The 19,893-nt window shown below is 38.4% G+C and overlaps 1 protein-coding gene across 1 annotated transcript in view; it reads right to left on the bottom strand.

The window, feature by feature from the left end:
- The window catches only part of GPD2 (glycerol-3-phosphate dehydrogenase 2 (mitochondrial)), a 149,563-nt gene that overhangs the window by 52,829 nt on the left and 76,841 nt on the right, over positions 1 to 19,893 (bottom strand). Inside the window, exons 4-6 of the mRNA XM_010840019.1 lie at positions 17,374 to 17,498; positions 15,956 to 16,053; positions 14,793 to 14,956 (exon numbers count right to left, since the gene is read on the bottom strand). Coding sequence (XP_010838321.1) covers positions 14,793 to 14,956; positions 15,956 to 16,053; positions 17,374 to 17,498 — 387 coding nt within the window. The remainder of the gene's footprint in view (positions 1 to 14,792; positions 14,957 to 15,955; positions 16,054 to 17,373; positions 17,499 to 19,893) is intronic.

Below are 19,893 nucleotides of genomic sequence, written 5' to 3'. Positions count from 1 at the left end.
CGCGTAAACCAAGCCACTCAGCCTCTTTTCTCCACTGAATTTTCCTACTGAGCTATCCTTATTCTATTACTCTTTATATCTTTAATTAATATCTAATTGAAGCTATTGTATCCTGACCCTCGCCGACGCCGTCCCCGCTTCGAATACCCTGGATCAGCTGGGGCTGGACCCCGGCAGCAAGGGAAGACCACGTCCTCAAAATCTGATAGTGGAGGAATCTGATAGTGGAGGACAACTGTAGGAGAGAGGGGTATGTGCCACCAAGCACACACAAGGCCTTCCCAGGAACGCCAAGGAACTTAGATGCAATCAAAGGCTCGAAAATACAAAAAGGGAGGAGGATAAGTTTCAGTGAGTGAGTGAAGTGAAAGTCGCTCCGTTGTGTCCGACTCTTTGCGACCCTGTGGACTGTAGCCTGCCAGGCTCCTCTGTCCATGGAATTCTCCAGGCAAGAATACTGGAGTGGGTTGCCATTCCCAACCCAGGGATCAAACCTGGTGTCTCTCACACTGCAGGCAGATTCTTTACTGTCTGAGCCACCAGGAAAACCCTAAGTTTAAGACAAAAGTTTAAATCAAAATGTATGGATTGAATTAATTCTATTCACATTTGAGGAGGATGACAGAAGAAAAGAACCAAAGTTATATTAAACAGCAAAGGTAGCAAATTAAAATAATTAATCTTCAGCAAATGAAGTATTTAACTGCACCTAGGTACTTATATTGTGGGTTCGATCCTTGGGTCGGGAAGATCCCCTGGAGGAGGGCATGGCAACCCACTCATTTTTGCCCAGAGAATCCCATGGACAGAGGGGCCTGGAGGGCTACAGTCCATAGAGTTGCAAAGAGTTGAACGTGACTGAAGCAACTTAGCACACACGCATGCACAGGTGTTTATATACTTTAAACGTTACTCTAAACTGTATGTTTGTTTCATTGTGTTTGTATTAATCATGTTTACACTTGGCTCTTTTAAATACGATCTTTTGCTACTTAAAAAAATAGACATAATTGAATGGCTTTCCCTCTTTATTCATATTGAAGGATCATGAAGACATGAGTTTTACCCAAAAGAGATGAGAAAAGAAATATCCAAAGAGAAACTAGAGGGAAGAGATAAAAATATATATTAATCTTGCTCTACACAAAATATATTTCTTGTAACTCCCATGTACTCTTATTTTTTTTAATGTTTTTTGAAGAGGCAACTATTGAAAAAGATAATTTGGGTTTATATTATTTCCTCCAGTCCATCCTAAAGGAGATCAGTCCTGGGTGTTCATTGGAAGGACTGATGGTGAAACTTTCATACTTTGGCCACCTCATGTGAAGAGTTGACTCATTGGAAAAGACCCTGATGCTGCGAGGGTTTGGGGGGAGGAGGAGGCAGGGGACAACAGAGGATGAGATGGCTGGATGGCATCACTGACTCGATGGATGTGAGTCTGAGTGAACTCCGGGAGTTGGTGATGGACGGGGAGGCCTGGCGTGCTGCGATTCATGGGGTCGAAAAGAGTCGGACAGGACTGAGCGACTGAAATGAACTGAACTGAAGGAAATGGGAGTAGTGAATTTGTCTGATTTGTAAATTCTGACTGTATTCAGATTACTTTTTAAAATAATAATGTATTTACACCCTTTCTTTTGACAAAAATAGATCTGAATAAATACTGAGGTACAACACTTTGCACACAAAAGATTATTGAGAGAGAGGCAGAGAGAACTCTCTGGAGCCTCTCCATGGCTATCTTTCAGTCAGTTTGTTCTCTGTAAAGAAAAGTAAAACGGCATGAATTCCTAAGCCCACTCATTATTTTATTTCTCAGGTTAAAAATGAGAAGAATTTAAAACACCTGGAAAATAGGAAGTTCCAGGTATACTAAGAGACTTCAGAGTTACCTGCTGCTACTGCTGCTGCTAAGTCGATTCAGTCGTGTCTGACTCTGTGTGACCCCATAGACGGCAGCCCATCAGGCTCCCCCGTCCCTGGGATTCTCCAGGCAAGAACACTGGAGTGGGTTGCCATTTCCTTCTCCAATGCATGAGAGTAAAAAGTGAAAGTGAAGTCGCTCAGTCGTGTCCGACTCTTCACGACCCCATGGACTGCAGCCTACCAGGCTCCTCCATCCATGGGATTTTCCAGGCAAGAGTACTGGAGTGGGGTGCCATTGCCTTCTCCGTCAGAGTTACCTATCCCAAGTTAACTCAGCTATATATTAATTATCTTTGACATAAAGACATTACATACAAGTTATTTGATTTGTTCTTAACCTGATAGTTGTTCATCTAACCCCTATGTTCTCTGACCATTTTCTCATCAAAGCCTTATTCTTCTGAATAGACAGTAAATTACCACACTGGTAATACTTTTTCAGTGAATGCAAGGCTATCTCTTAGGTTTTCAATAGTAGAGAAGCAGCAGTTATACAAACTGTGTGGGAAGTCAGTTGTGTGCGTGTGTGTGTGTGTGTGTGTGTATTTAATGTGCAAAGCTGGAGTTTTTTTTTTTTTTTAAGTAAATGGTTGTGTGGTTCATATTTTAGGTGGATGAATATAATGATATAAGGAGCGTTTTACTAATATGGAGAGTGACATGAGTAAGTATTAATAGTAATAATGAAACCAGTTTGAAATTCACATTCTAAAATAGTGGTCTATTTGGAGCCAGAGAATATAATCTACCAAGGTGTTAGTTTCATTTATAAGAATGACTTTTTTTCAGTTTTTCTATATTATATTAGCAGAGCTCGGTTGTAGAATTTGTAGTTGCAACTGCCATAGGGGCTTTTTAAGTGAAGCGACATTTTTATCAGTGCTACTTCTTGTGAGGGTAGACACCAGCCCGGCCTCCCACTACACTAAGAAAGCCACTGTGTGCTGTGTGAACAGCTAAATATTGATTTGACTCTTTTTTCTTTCTTCCTTCCTTTTCCTGAGCATTATCTGGGCAAAGACTCTTAATCTCCCCGAAAGAATTCTAGAAAACATGCTAGAGTGCATAGATCAGTGGACACCTGGGGACTCTGCCAATAGACAGTGCCAATAGACCTGTCATACAATAAAGTAGTAAGAAAAAACAGTTCTAAAGATCAATTACTCCGGCTTTTTTTATTTCCTATTTATTTCTCCACATTCCAGTGGTAATTCTTTCTTTCCAAATATGATCTGCTGCTGCTGCTGCTAAGTCACTTCAGTCATATTCGACTCTGTGCAACCCCATGGACGGCAGCCCACCAGGCTCCCCCATCCCTAAGAGACCGTATCTTTGAAGGAGAACTACTTTGAGACAAACGTACTGGGGGATAGTAACTTTAAGCTTCAGTATGTGGTACATTTAAACAGGGCTCCTATTTCTTGGGAGTGTGTTTTCCCAAGGTCTCTAAAATAGAAGCGGAAAATAAAAATTGAAAGTCTTAACCATAAACTACAATTAATTAGCTTCATGTCTAAAAATTTTAATTCTATTACTATAAAGAATATAAAATAAAATTTTACTAAGAAGTGTATAATTTCATGTATTAGGATAAAACAGATCCATCTATTTAAAAAGACTGTACTTAACATGAATATTTAGTCTGAAGATTGGCTTTAAACACAAGCAGATGATATGTACCAGGTTTTAGCAAATTTAAACAAATCAGAGGATGACAACAAAAGCATTTGAGACTCACAGCCTAATTTTAATCTCCCTATACAGATAAACATCAGAGAAGGCAATGGCACCCCACTCCAGTACTCTTTCCTGGAAAATCCCATGGATGGAGGAGCCTGGTAGGCTGCAGTCCATGGGATCGCTAAGAGTCGGACACGACTGAGCGACTTCACTTTCACTTTTCCCTTTCATGCATTGGAGAAGGAAATGGCAACCCACTCCAGTGTTCTTGCCTGGAGAATCCCGGGGACGGGGGAGCCTGGTGGGCTGCCATCTATGGGGTTGCACAGAGTCGGACACGACTGAAGTGACTTAGCAGCAGCATACAGATAAAAATAGTGGATGTGCCATTGTTTTGTGGTGTCCAAAGAAACAAAATTTCATTTTCATTTATAAAAATAAAAATAATTTGGGACTTCCCTGGTGGTCCAGTGGTTAAGGTCGGGAACCTGCCTTTCATTGCAGGGGACTCTGGTTCTATCCCAGACTCTCTGGGATAGATCTGAGATAGATCTGGGATAGATCTCTGTACTCCACAATTAGAGAGAAGCCCATACGCAGCAGTTAAGCCACCACAGCCAAATAAATAAATAAATTTTTTTAAACAAAGAAAACTAACTTGAAAATATTGATGATGACTAAGGCTGTATGCACCAATGCATATATCTTGATCTAAGCAGCGAACATGACTATAATATTTAATTACATGAAATCTGGTTCCTAGATTCTTTTTAAATTCACCTTTTCAAAACTTTGGGGCTCCTTATACTACCATGGAATGAAATATTAATTATATTAGATGAAAAGAGAAAGGCATTACTATTATCCAAGCAATGGGAGGAGAAGCAAATGAAAGTGTACATAATATATACACATATGCATACACATGCACACAATGAGAGGATAAGCCAAAATCCTATTTTTTAAAATGTTATCTTTAAGGAAAATGAGGAAATGGTGAGAAGGGAGAGAGGCTAGCCTTATTTTGAATAGTTTTTGTGTCTACTTTGACTTTGAAGCCCTGTATCTTATATTTTTCTTTAAAAGCACACTTTTAAAAAGAGAAGTCCCTAAAAATAGAAAACAAAATTAAAATGATCTGTTGTATCAAGCTGATGGCTTAGCCACACTGATAGAAACTATGTAAAGTAGCTTTAAAAGACAGTAATTCATATATTCCCATTGGTGTATACTCCAGAACAACAAAAACAACAAAACTGCAACAACAGAAATCTTAAACTGGTTTCAATAATAAAATTTCTGGAGGTATGATTGATGAGATTAAATAAAGTCATGTACACATGAATTTAAGTATAATTATGTCTAAGAGGGCTTCCCAGGTGGCACTAGTGGTAAAGAATCACCTGCCAATACAGGAGACATAAGAGAAGCGAGTTCGATCCTTGGGTTGGGAAGATCCCCTGAAGGAGGGCATGGCAACCCACTCCAGTATTCTTGCCTGGAGAATCCCATTGACAGAGAGGAGCCTGGTGGGCTACAGTCCATAGGTTTGCAAAGAGTCAGACACAACTGAAGCAACTTAGCATATATGTCTGAGAATTCATCATATTTTTCTTTTTTAAACAAAAATTTTTTCTTAACTCTGTCTATAGAAAAGCCTAGATATGACCAAGTAGCAATGAATATCCCTAACAAATAGATTATGGTCCCTAATTATCATTTCCCACAGGAAGAAGTCAAAATTTATTGGAGAAACGAATGCTTTCAGATCTAGGTCAGAAAAGTTTATGAGATTAGCCTGGATTATTTTGTCATAGCAGATAACACAGTCATCATAGACCACTGACAGCTCATCAAAAGGGATCAGAAGCCAACTTTAAGAGGTGCCCATAAGTCAGAAAAAGGGTAGTTTGAACATCAGATCAGATCAGTCACTAAGTCGTGTCTGACTCTTTGCGACCCCATGAATCGCAGCACGCCAGGCCTCCCCGTCCATCACCAACTCCCGGAGTTCACTCAGACTCACATCCATCGAGTCAGTGATGCCATCCAGCCATCTCATCCTCTGTCATCCCCCTCTCCTCCTGCCCCCAATCCCTCCCAGCATCAGGGTCTTTTCCAATGAGTCAACTCTTAGCATGAGGTGGCCAAAGTACTGGAGTTTCAGCTTTAGCATCATTCCTTCCAAAGAAATCCCAGGGCTGATCCCTTCAGAATGGACTGGTTGGATCTCCTTGCAGTCCAAGGGACTCTCAAGAGTCTTCTCCAACACCACAGTTCAAAAGCATCAATTCTTCGGCACTCAGCCTTCTTCACAGTCCAACTCTCACATCCATACATGACCACTGGAAAAACCATAGCCTTGACTAGACGGACCTTTGTTGGCAAAATAATGTCTCTGCTTTTCAATATACTATCTAGGTTGGACACAACTTTCCTTCCAAGGAGTAAGCGTCTTTTAATTTCATGGCTGCAGTTACCATCTGCAGTGATTTTGGAGCCCAGAAAAATAAAGTCTGACACTGTTTCCACTGTTTCCCCATCTATTTCCCATGAAGTGATGGGACCGGATGCCATGATCTTCGTTTTCTGAATGTTGAGTTTTAAGCCAACTTTTTCACTCTCCACCTTCACTTTCATAAAGAGGCTTTTTAGTTCCTCTTCACTTTCTGCCATAAGGGTGGTGTCATCTGCATATCTGAAGTTATTGATATTTCTCCTGGCAATCTTGATTCCAGCTTGTGCTTCCTCCAGTCCAGCGTTTCTCATGATGTACTCTGCATATAAGTTATATAAGCAGGGTGACAATATACAGCCTTGACGTACTCCTTTTCCTATTTGGAACCAGTCTGTTGTTCCATGGCCAGTTCTAACTGTTGCTTCCTGACCTGCATACAGATTTCTCAAGAGGCAGGTCAGGTGGTCTGGTAGACTGATACATTTCAAATATATTTAGAACCATGAGTTTAATTAATAATCTAAAAAAACTCATCACATTTGGAGTATACTAGAAAACTAACTCATTATTATTGAAAACTAGCATATAAATGAAAGAATCTAGCATTTATCCAGAAATTTTATACAAAAATGCATCACAAGGTAGCCAAAAAGTTAATACTGGGAAATTATAACTATTCTAATTAATGAATGAAGTTGGAATGGCAGAGTTAGAAAAGTTAGAAAAGTCTAACCTCTAATGACATACTGAAATCAATCTAGAAAATAATCATGACAAAAAGGCAAGAAGACCAGTGATGGAAATTCATACCACCACCTAAAAATTATTTATGACAAAACAATTTGATCCAGCCTCCTTGTAGCTAATCACTAAAGGTGTCTCACCTCCCCGCCTCCAATAAACCACACTTCCTGTACTTTTTGCACTGTGGTGGCTCAGTAGTAAAGAATCCATCTGCCAAGCAGGAGACATGGGTTCGATCCCCGGGTTGGGAATATTCTCTGGAGAAGGAAATGGCAACCCACTCCAGTATTCTGACCTGGGAAATTCCATGGACAGAGGAGCCTGGTGGGCTACAGTCCATATGGCTGCAAAAGAGTTGGACACAACTTAGTGACTAAACAACAACAACCAATCTCTTAAATCTGGGATGCCTCTGTGATTCACTTTAAGTAGAATATGGTAGAAGTGACACTGTGTGACTTCTAAGGCTAAGCAGTCTTGCATTTAAGACTCGGTCTCTTGGTTCTCACTGGGGTAAGCCAGCCACCACATAAGAAGTCTGACTACGCAGAAGTCCAACTCAGCCATGTGGAAAAGCCACAATGAGAGAAAGATGTGGGACCAGCCCCCAACTGGAGTAGTCTTCTCAGCCCAGGAGCCAGACATGTAGGTAAGAAAGCTTTCAGAAGACTCCAGCCTCAGCCAGCACCTCACTGCTTATAGGAGGGGTCCCAAATGAGAAACACCCAGGTGAGCCCATCCATCCTCAAAACTCTGAGAGAGTCCATTGATATTTTGAGTCACTAAGCTTGGGTGTTGTTTCTTTTGCAGCAACAGATTAATGGGACAGGCCTAAAACCACTGTACAGGAAACACAAGGGAACTGTTAAACAAAACCATGAGGAAGGAAACAAAGGGAGGGATGGGAAACTATTAGTTAAAAAGAATGAATTGGTACACCGAAACCTTAACTAGGATTTTGTTTATTTTATGGGTTTATTTTTTAATCGGGAGCCAATTAAAGTTATGATATTATAGGTGACGTAGGATCATGATCAGACATTTGATCTTAAGGAATTACTGTTAAACATTTTAAGTGTGGCTATATTTTAAAGAAAATTCTTAACTTTAAAGCTATAGACTGAAATATCCAAGGATGAATATTTGTTATCTGGGGGCAGCAAACAGGTGGATAGATGAAGCTGGGCCATGAGTTTATGTGTTGAAACTAGAAGTTCATTTTATTACTCTCATTATTTTGCATATGTCTGAAGTTTCCTTTAGTTAAAAATGCAACTATTTGGCTATGTTTTGTTAAAGCATATAACTGACTTAAAACCTAATATAGCTGAAAGAAGACATAATGTTATAACTTTTTGTAAAGTTCTTTATGTTTAACCAAGGAATAAAATTATTTTCACATCACTGCATGTCCAAAATATTGATCTAGCTATTTAACTCTGCTTCTGAACTTCTCCTGGAAAACAGGAATCATGATTTCCATTCCAGTATATGCTGAGTTTGATCAACTAAGACAATTTACGGGGAAAAAAATATTTTGAAAACCATACTCTGCTACGCAAATGCAAAACATTATTGGTAGTGGAGACCACGTTTGGCCTGATATTTGGAATATATGCAGTGAGCCCTCTCGAAATCTGTAAGCTCAGAACTCTGTCCTTAATGCATTTGGATCTAATACTAGTCACAGTGCTTAGAAAACAGAACCTTCAGAAAGATTTTTTGGATGAAAGAGTAAACTGGAGGAAAGAGGGCATGGAGATTTTTGATACACTTGCTTTATCTTTGATCCTGCATCTTTTTTAAAAGCTCAATTAAGCAACAGAGTGTGAGAGAGAAGTTATCATTCTGTGACCCCACCAGAAGTAGTTGTTCAAACAACATTTGCATACATATCCTTCTACTGGTGAATTTTAGCATTGTTTTTAAGCTTTTAGATGCAGAGTTATGAATTACTATCTCAAAATGAATTACTATCTCAGTATGCTATACCTGATCAAACCTACTTTTGTGTGCTTTTGATTTTCTTAAAAAAAAAACTAATTATAAGAGAATAAATTTAATATATGATGGTATTTAATACATGATGGTCAAGTGAGCAGTAAACAATTGCAAGCTTTCCTAGGGGCTATTTTGCTCTGTCTCACCATCAGGAAGCTAAAGCATATGTTGGATGTTAGCCTGGGTGGACACAAATGTGCCCTATTTACTCAAGGTTTCCTTTGAAGCCACAATTTATAAGTTTTGTTTCTTAGGGGTACATGTCAAACTTCATTTAGCATTAGTTGGTATCCAGATACACTGAATAGCAAAAAGGCAGCATTGTGGGGCAAAATATATGACTGCTATATGAGCAATAATGTCAGTTTCATTTATGTAATTCACAAAAAATAAGAAGAGAAATACAATGGAAAAGCTGACAGGAGGAAATCAAGATAAAAATTATTCACTAAATTTATTTAAGTGTAAAACTTCATATAGACAGGGAAAATATTAAAAGTAATAGGTTTTAAATCAACATCCAAGAAGTAGATAATTTTAGAGTAAGTTCTTTTAAAAAGTGTTCTTTAACCCTTAAATTTCTTTTTTTTTAACCCTTAAATTTCAAATAAATTTCAGACAATATATACTTATGTAAACATATGTGTGTGCACAATATTTTCCTTTTTCCTAAGAATGTTTTACAAATTTTCTGGAAGAATCTGCAAATTGTAAATATATATATATATAAATATATATGGGGACATTTGTGGAATTGATGCTTTGCTTTAGAATATTTTTGTGAAAAGCTGAAATTTGATGGTTGATACAATATGCATAAAATTGACCCAAATAAAACAATTAAAATTTAAATAATTTTATACTTAAAAAGTTATTTTATATTTATATTTATTAATTTATTTGAGGCTCAAAACCCTTCATGAGCAACACATTATAAACTAAATTCATAGATGTGCAGCTCAAAACTCAATAAAGCTTGTAAACTTAAGCCATCTACTTTCATAGTATTGGCTGCTTCAGTTGCACTTCGTTGTTGTTTAGTCGCTCAGCTGTGTCTGACTCTCTGTGACCCAATGGACTTGTAGCCTGCCAAGCCCCTCTGTCCATAGGATTTCCCAGACAAGGATACTGGAGTGGGTGGGTTGCCATTTCCTCCTCCAGGGGATCTTCTTGACTCAGGGATTGAACCCACGTCTCTTGCATTGGCAGGTGGGTTGCTTACCGCTGAGCCACCATGACAGTCTGGAAAGCATTTTTCAAGTATGATTGCTTACAAATGTAAGACAAGTTATCAAACCATCTTCAACATATATTTTCTAAGACTCATCCCTGTTGTTCAGCTCAGCTTAGTTCATTCACTTTCAATGCTCTATTTTACTCCATTATGTGAATACACGATAGGTTACTTATTCATTTGTCTCTTGCTAGATATCTGAATTATTTTGCTTTTTGAAGTTATTCCCAGTGCTGCAATAAACTTTTTGTCCATATCTCCTGGTTGCCACATGTAAGAGTTTCTTTGCAATTTATAAAGGATGACAAATTACTAACCCAGTGGTACAAAAAAGAAAAATCAAGTTGAGTATTCCAGAAGTAGAGTAAATGTCAACATATAACTCCAATATGGACATTTATTTATAAATTACATACTTGTACTATTGTACATATATATATATATATATATAAAATAGCCATTTAAACCTTATGTAAAAAAAGACATTTCTAAGGAATTTGATATAAACAGGTCTAAGTAAAAGTCCCAAAATACTCTTCCTTACCCCCAGTTGAGGTCCTGTGCAACCCAGGAGGTTCACACAACCACTTTAGGATCACCATAACAACCTCACAAGAACTGTATTAAGAAGCACAGAGACAAACTTGCATAATGGCACAGCTATTTCATTTGTAAATCCATACTATTTGGTTGTTTATTGTATCTATTTCTGTTCTGAAGAAATCAATGTATCTGTCAGATTTAAAGTAGATAACACCCAATTATAGTTCAACAACTGTGTTTATAAAATGTAAATGAGGATTAAAGGCACCATCTTTAGGTTTGACTTATGCTCCAAAAACAAAATGAAACAAAAATGAAAACACAAGACCAAAAAAAAAAAAAAAAGATCACCTTTGTGTTACTGGGTAATTGATTTTTCTTTCCTTTTTTTAAAGCTTTCAAACTAGATAAAATCAACACCTTAAAAGACTTGTCTTTAACCCAGGCTTTCTTTTATTAAAGTATACAATTGTGGGTACATGCCTAGAGGAATAATAGTTTGTTCCTAACAAAAGAGTCTGGATTCCACGATATGCCTTTAGCCAGAGGCATCGTTCCCCAAAGCACACAGCTAACTGCATCTCCTGCTGTACCTGTAACAATTTAATTGTATAAGTCAGCCTAGTCAAGCATCTCCAGCTCATGACTGGGAGACATGAAATTCATTGTCATTATTGTCCCTGTCATTTTGGATCATTATATCCTGCTGCAGAATTTTCCTCACTTCAGTGCATTTTTACCTCCAGGAGCCAGGGATTATAGCTGAGGTTGGGGTGGGGGCAGGACCGTGAACTACATTTACCTCGGGGGAGCCAGAGATTAAATTGGCTTTGCTCTCTCACAAGCTGAATTCATCTATTTGTATGCTGTGAGTTTTAGGCTGGAATAAAAATGAATATTCTAGTGAAACTTGGGTTTCAATTCCCTCTTTGAAACATGGCTGTAACCAACTTTTATTTACATTAGGAAAGCCAATGTAATTTCTCGTAGGTTGCTATTTTCACATGTGCATAAGGAATACTTAAGGGCATCATCGAGTATGAAATAACAGATATCTCTCTCTGTCACTGCCTGGACTCTCAGAAGGAAGGATTTAAAGCTGTAATTTTGTTCTCCAGTTGCATCTTCCAGAAGCTTAATGGGGGTATCTTATGGTTTTAAATATTTAATGATTTTTAATTATATCTCATTTTCTGTGTACTGGATTGGATGAGTGAAGTTCAACTAGAATGGCAGCAAAGATCTCTAGGATCAAGCAGAGTAAAGTTGACAGAGGAAGACAAGTAAGTTTCTGTGAAAACTGGCAAATCATCCATAGCTGGCTCAAGAACCTCACAGCCTGCCAAGTCACCTGAGCCTGTTGTGCCTTAAACACTTCTTGCTGATGTGGGAAGAGTTCCAATAGTCACCAACCTATACATGGAAACCCACGATCAGTGGTAATGGCCACAGACCGGTACAGCTGGTCACTCTCTGGTAGGACGGGAAGAGGGACAGAGTAAAAACACTGGACTAGTCTCAGGCAGAAAACCAGTAAGATGACTGTATCGTTTTCTCTAACATAATATAAAAAAGAAAACATAACCTGGTAACTCAGTTGTGTCTGACACTTTGGATCCCATGGACTGTAGCCTACCAGGCTCCTCTGTCTATGGCAATTCTCCAGACAAGAACACTGGACTGGAGTGGGTTGCCATGCCCTCCTCCAGGGGATCTTCCCAACCTAGGGATCGACCCAGGTCTCCCGCACTGCAGGAAGATTCTTTACCATCTGAGCCATCAGGGAAGCCCAAGAACACAGGAATGGGTAGCCTATCCCTTCTCCAGGGGATCTTCCCAATCCAGGAATTGAACTGGGGTCTCCTGCATGGTTATGTTGTTGCTATTGTTAAGAAAGGTTTATCTTGTAAATTACAATGTTCAGAATTCAACTGCAATGGTATATGCTTAAGTATTTTTTCCTTTCTGAAGTACTTTGGTAGCAGGATAATAATGCTATTTTTCTGGTTAAAGAGTAAGTCATCCTTTCCTTTCTCTGGGCACACATTTATTACATTTAATTCCTTTCTATATACTCCTTTCTACCTTATTTCCATGTTGTTATTTAATTTGCTCATCACACCATTAGGTTTAACAAGAGTTGCCCTACCTGTGAATACAGCTGTGAAACTGTAGAACTACACTGTTTCACGTTGCTGTTTTGTCTTGCCTCAAGCATGACATAGTTGGACCTACATCATTTCAGAACAAGATTAAAAAAGAAACTATTTCCAGTGACTAGAATGATTTTTACTTTTTCAAGACTTGGGTTTCACAATCAATTTTCAAATATCAATTTGAAATTCTTTTAAAAAATAATTTTTAAACTTTTCAGTAATCTTTGCTAAACTCATAATTTTGCAATCTGTAACAAGCTATAAAAGCCAATTGTAGATTAAAGAAATTCTCCTTCCTCTGATTTTAATATGATAATGTTTCTCCTGCATTATGTGACATAGATTTCCCTTGGTTTCTCTATGTAATCAATAAGAATCTATAATTCATAACAATATCAAACCAACATAAGACAGGACACCACAAATTCAGATATGACATCCACTAATACTCCCCCTCAAGGAGATTCAGATATGCACAAGCTAAAAAATAAAAATAACAAATAAAAGTAGTTTGTGTTCAATAGATCACGTGGTAGAGAAAATGGCCAAGTACTTGAGAGAGTTTGCATGGAAGGGATTGAAATTAAGAGGCAAAGGGCACAAACATTTCCGTGGCAGGATGGGCAGGGGTCCATTTGCAGAATGCCTTCTGATTCCTCCTGCACCAAAAACCTCTTTAATGTAATCACCCAACAAACTACAATGGATTAACGTTAAGGGTTTGAAGAAGGGAAAGAAAATTCACAGTTAAGATTGTCCTTTAACATGAGATTCAATCAGGGGCACCAAAAAAGTAGTTAAGTGCCCTCCTGTGGTGTTTAGATGCTGCAAGGCACTGTAAACTGCATTTTCTGGCTTTTAACGTTTGTCAAAGACCCTTAACATTTTTCTAACATTGTTGCTCCTAGCATACGTTCTTGAGTTTGTCCCCATTGCCCCATCTTCATGTATACATTTCACATTCATACATGAAAGCCTGACAGATAGCTAAATTGATTCAGAAACCTAACATTGAGGAGAAACAAAGGGGGTAGCCTAAAAGATATCCTGTATTATGAAGTATAAATATCAAAGTCTCCTGAAAAAAGAAAAAAAGAAAATATTTCTTCATACTAAGAGTTTAGATATCTAACACTAAATACATAAGATCACATAGTGGGATTTTAAAAACTCACTGAGCTATGGGGCCTAAGCTATCCTTTGTGTCACAAAATTTCTAAGACTTTTTGAAAGTGTACAGTTATCTGTGTCCAGCTATTTATTTATAAACAGAAATTCCTGGACTATTTTTCAATTCCATTCTCCCTTAAGAAACGCAGTAAAATTTCACAAACAGCTTTTCCTGTGATGTTTTGTGTTGTATTGTGGTTCATCTGGAGCTATGTTAAGTGGTTAGTTCCTTCAAATAAAAGTGTACAAAACTGTACTTGTTAACACACACACAAACACAATGAATGAACACTGAACACCAGGCAAATGGGTACTAGATAATATCACTGTTAGAAAATATCTGATAACAATAAAATAAGCATTCAAAACTGAGGGACTGAAGAAAAAAAAAAAACAACAGACTAGTTTAACAGATGCAGTGTTCGTCTACCTTCATCACATAAATTATATGTTCAAGAATTGTGTCCTGTGCAAAATATGAATATGTCCATTTCAGCCCAGAGGCATTTTTCCCTAGGCTTATAACCCCTTGAAAATAGAGGTTTCATCTAGAAAACCTAACAGATCCTCAGCTGCTTTCAACATGATAATATATTCATAAGGCAAGCGTTCACTGGCAAACACATAACAAATTAAATGGCATGAAGGTGGGGCCCAAAATGCACAATGATGGAAAACGGACCAAACCAACCATGAGATTCAAAGTCGAAGGAATATTCAAGACCGAGTGATGTTAAAAGCAAAACATTGCTTGCAGAGTGCACATGTGTGTTTGTGTATTGTGTAAGATTAGCATTAATTAGTATGCAAAACTATCTCATTAAGAATACACTGTAAGGGTCATGAGTATCCTGAAAAAACAAAAATCACGTACCATCATAGTAGACAATTGCTCCCACCAGTTTGTCCTTCTGGAGCATTGGGAAATGCTCAAGGGCTCTTGATTTGCTGAGGACATAACTGCTTTTCAGGCAATTACTTCCAGCAACCAGATCATATAGCTTGATTCCTACCCAGTAGTATGGTAACTGCCACCACCTACAGCATAAAGAGGGGAAAGGTTTCTTTACAAACAGGGTATAGAATGTCACTTTATATGATACTTTTTATTAAGAAAAACAAAGTGTATCTAGAAGTGTATTGCATAAGAAACAAGAGAAGTGCCTTCCTATTCTGAGACCAGCCCAGCTGAATTACATACATAAATGAATCATCTCAAAGGCAGTGGTTCTGGACCTGACTGCATATTAGACTTTCTAGGGAGCATCAAAAACAAACATAGCTGCCTGGATCTTGTGTTCCTAGAGATCAATTGAACTAGACGAGGGCAAAGACCAGAGTGACTCTAATGTACACCCAGGGTAGAGACTCATTGGCATGAGATATCTCAAACCATCTATGACAAAATATAGACAAAAATTATAAAATCTGTTTCTAGACCCCACAACACTCATGCAGCTAACAGAGCTACATAATCCTGTATTTCCTATTATCTGTCTTCCAGTTTAAGTCAACTTGATGGATAGCTCTAACAATATTCAGAAAATTGGGTTTAATAATTTACGATTATCTGACACCTACAAACCAAATTTCAGGTTTGGTTAACTCAGAAATTTAAAATGACACAAAATGGCTTAGGGTTTGGAGTTGATATATGTCAGTTCAGATTTCGCAGCAGGATTCATTCTGGCTCTGCATTTTAGCCTGCAAATGACCCTCTTATGTTTCCCAGAGCAAATGCAGTTGTTCCTCTATATACTCTCAGAAACTGGAGTTTAAAACGACTAATTATAAAAGCAGAACACAAGCCACTTTGCCTTCAAGATCTAGCCCTCAGAGGTGAGTTGGCAGAGAGTAATTTAGAAAAAGTCATACTTTTTAAATACAACAAAGGAAAATATTTTAAAAGGATTAAAGATTAGGACCAATTACAACTACTTTAAGAAATACACACTGAGGAACTTCTGCCATTAAAACTGGGTTGTTCTATTGGCCTCGGATAAGCAAAGAGTATATTGATGATACCAAAAGGCTTACTTGTAAATTGGAAGCATAATAGGCAATGGAGCTGATAAATGGGGAGCAATTTCCAGCAGGTTGGCACGCTCATGAAGGGCTTCTTTTACCATCCTGTACTGAAAAGCAAAACAGAGAAAATTAGTTTGGCAGTAACAGATCATAATATTTTCAGATGGCAAATAGACACCCTGCCAACTGATTGATACACAGAAACCTCTCTACCTCTGAGTGAGGATGGCTCCCTCCTAATCAAATTTCTAATAATACATCATGCTGTCAACCTGAAAGATTTTTTAGAAACCTTAACTGTATTTGCATAGGAGAAAAACATGCTGTCAGAGTTCCCAGGTGTAAGATATTTTCCTGACTTGAGTTACAAGATTATTGTAACAATTTATCTTGCATTGTCTGTATTGTCCCTTTTCTCAGCCCCCCATAATATTTTCTCATGTAAGAAATAACAGATTGTTCAAATTCATGTTAAACGTTTTCTTCTTGCCTCCACTAGCCCAAGCAGACATAGTACTTAGGAGTTGCATGGTATTTTAGAAATGATCATGGAAAAGCTTTTGTCTTTAGTTTTCATTATCCCTCTCTGAAGACCCAGCATTACTATCATAACACTAATGTTTACAAATGAGAAAACTGAGGCTCATAGAAATTAAATAAATAAGTTATAGCACATCACAAGTCATCTGATTCTAAACCCTACGCTCTTTTCTTTATGTCCATCAAGGTCCTAAACAGACATGTAAGAAAAGGGGACAGAGTCAAAATCGACAATGTCAAGTTAGTGCTGCTGTGTTTTTCATGGACGAAAAGCAGATAGGGAGTTCAGCTGTTTTTTGTTTTTTTTTTTACCCCCTCTGGGAAATGTCATCTTCCACACTGCCTTGGCAGTTTTCAAATGGTGGCAGACTGGACACAGCGAAGTGTGACATAAAAAAAAAAAGCATGACTCAGATCATCTTTTCCTTCAGAATATGTCAGTGACAATATGCAGCGTGACTGCATTTGCAGCTAAGATCAATTTAATACTCCTTATGTATTACAACAGAGCTCCCCTGAACCTGCTTGGAAAGTAGCGATTTGGTGGCCATTGGTCAGAAAAACAAAACAAAAAACAATCACAACTGTTAAAACGTAACACATCCAAAAGTGATTTGGTAAATCTGCTACTTTGACATGTCTGTGTAGAAAAGGACCCTGGTTACTCATGAACCTGTTGCTACAGGAAAAAACAACAACAACTACAAAAAAAACCTGACACACCTCTCCTGAAAGACACTCCAGCAGAACACACTAAATAGGTATTTCCAGTAGGAAGAAATCTTAAAGGCCATTAAAAAAAAAAAAAAACACCCAAAAACTGATTTAATTGGGTAGAAAAAAAGCATAGTAACAATTTTTGTTTAACAACCAGCATACACAATTACCTGCTCAATATCCAACTTCATGATAGCCTTCTGAAGATATCTCACACCACCATGGATCAATTTAGTGCTTCTGCTGCTGGTCCCCGATGAGAAATCATCTCTTTCTACAAGGGCTGTTTTTAGTCCTGTGTAACCAGAAAACCAAATTAACTTCTTAAATTACACAATTTGTATGTAATTCATTAAAGGCACTTCTCCAGGGTAGAGACAATCACAAGAAAAATTACTCTGAACATGGATAAATTTGTATTCAAAGTGCAGTACACTGTCTATATTATAATGAAGAGATTTTAGTCTCTTCCTGGGGGAAAAGTCAAACCAGAACTAGAAGCATATTAAACTGTGAATGAATCACAACTAGAAAATATTACAGTACAATTTCATGGCAGTAATATACTCTGGTGTGTTTAGAGGGTTGAAGGGAAGACTGGTACCCATCTTTATCCATGTAAAGTTAACTCAGTATTGTTACGATGCCTTCGGGAACTGACATTTAACTCCTCACTAAAAGGGTCCAGACATGTGCCAGCCTCTCAACTTCAGTCAACTCTAATGCACATGCATGCGTGGTCAGTCAGTCATGTCTGACCTTCTGTGACCCTGTGGACTGTAGCCCACCGGGTTCCTCTGTCCATGGGGTTCTCCAGGCAAGAACCCTGGAATGGATTGCCATTACCTTCCTCCAGGGGATCTTCCTGAGCCAGGGACCAAACCTGCGTCTCTGGCATTTCCTGCATTGCCAGGCAGATTCTTTACCACTAGCGCCACCTGGAAAGCCCCAACTCTAACGCATCAACCATGAAGCTAGACTAGCCATCCACATGCATGTTCCTCTTGCCAGAGTGGTGTGAGAGTGGGTGTAAGACAGGAAAAGAGATCAAAGACATCAAAACAGAAGAAAAAAAGGAGAGGATACCCTCTGATGTTGAGTTTACAGTCTAACTGAAGACATGCAAGCACAACACTGTAGAATTACAAAGAAAAACACAGGCCAGGACAAATGAACCCAGTACAGAGTACCCATGAGCAAAGACAGTATTCTTGGGAAAGGTGAGGCTGAACAAGGACAAGTCATTCCAGCCTCCTTTCTCTTTGAGAGTTGCAATAACTCTCTTAGGAATGAAATAAGTTTTGTTTTCTTGCAGACACACCTCTGCCTCTTCAGGATTGGGAGGACCAACAGTACTATGAGTCCCATACGCTAGTTACAGATGAAATCCAAAACTTCAAAAGACCCAAAGTATACATCAACACAAAGCCAGGAGGAATGTTCATGGCTTGGCGTACTCTTGGGGGATGAGAGAATGTCATAGAGTCCAATTACAACGAGAATATGTAACTGGAGCAGTTTGGGCTCACAGAGCTCATATAAGAGAACCTGTGCATGCATTCAACTCAGAGCCATTTATTACATTTAATACCAAAGGGTCGTTTTTATAACTTTTTAACAGTTTAAATATCGTACCCAAATGTCATCATAAAATCAGGGCAATTCCCTTGACTCAAAAGGACAAAATATTTGGAAACTGTGGAGAGAAAAGTAGAGAACTTTGATTCAAGGGCAAAACTGCTAATGCTCTAATGAACTAGCAAAATAACACAGAAATTACAGGTATAATAGATCCAGGTCACTCTTTTTAAGTATTTATGCCAGAAAAAGATCTGTAGAGTTCTAAACAATGAAAATGCTAGCAATATTTAGCTAATTTGGTACAGGATGTATTAAACACACAAAAATATTTCATGTTAGTAGATATTTTTGAGAGCCTAAGTGCCGGCGAAAGTGCTAGTATTAGAAATGAAATAGACATGGACCCAGCTGTTTAGTGGTTCCCAACCAAGAGAGAGGCAAGTGAGCAAAAGGAAGCAAAGTTTCATGGGTGTTTCATTTGAAAATGCAGTGGACTCTTATCTTAAAGGCAGTCAAAAATTAAACTCAGAATATAAATCCCAAATTGCTTAGTGGCGATTACATTTGCAATCTCTTTAGAATGCACTGTGTTGATGAGTTCTATCAACTTTACTTAGTAAATCCAACACAGACTTCTTCTTCCAGCACTAAAATATACCATTTTTTCTTCAGTTGAAGATCAGATGAGGGAGTTGACTTTCAAATGGCATTTAAGAGCCAGATTATTTAAAACACACCTCTCTTCCAGTCTTAGAAGCAGTCGTGGCATTAAGATGCCCACACCATGAGAGGCAGGGACCTTAGACTGAGAGAGGAGAAGCAGTCTTCCATGCAGCCCCTGGCTCCCACCTTCCCAAAGGTACCCACAGGCTGTGGGAGAAGATGCTTAGTCCCCAGTCAGCCTCATTTCCTAGTATGTAATCCCCCACCCTAGAGTGTGGACTGGACCTAGTGTCTTATTCTAATCAACAGAATACAGTCATGATGATGGCTGTCCACTTCCGAAGCAAGCTGTCTTGTTCTGAGTCAAGGAACCCATGGATCCCCCAGTCAATAGGTCACAAGGAATTGAGGCCTCAGTCCAATAACCTGTAAGGCTCTGAATCATG

Source organism: Bison bison, unplaced genomic scaffold (genome assembly GCF_000754665.1).
Source record: "Bison bison bison isolate TAMUID 2011002044 unplaced genomic scaffold, Bison_UMD1.0 scf7180017864139, whole genome shotgun sequence".
Classification (NCBI taxonomy): domain Eukaryota; kingdom Metazoa; phylum Chordata; class Mammalia; order Artiodactyla; family Bovidae; genus Bison; species Bison bison.
The sequence above is the reverse complement of the archived record's forward strand: the minus strand, read 5'-3'. Positions and strand labels throughout refer to the sequence as shown.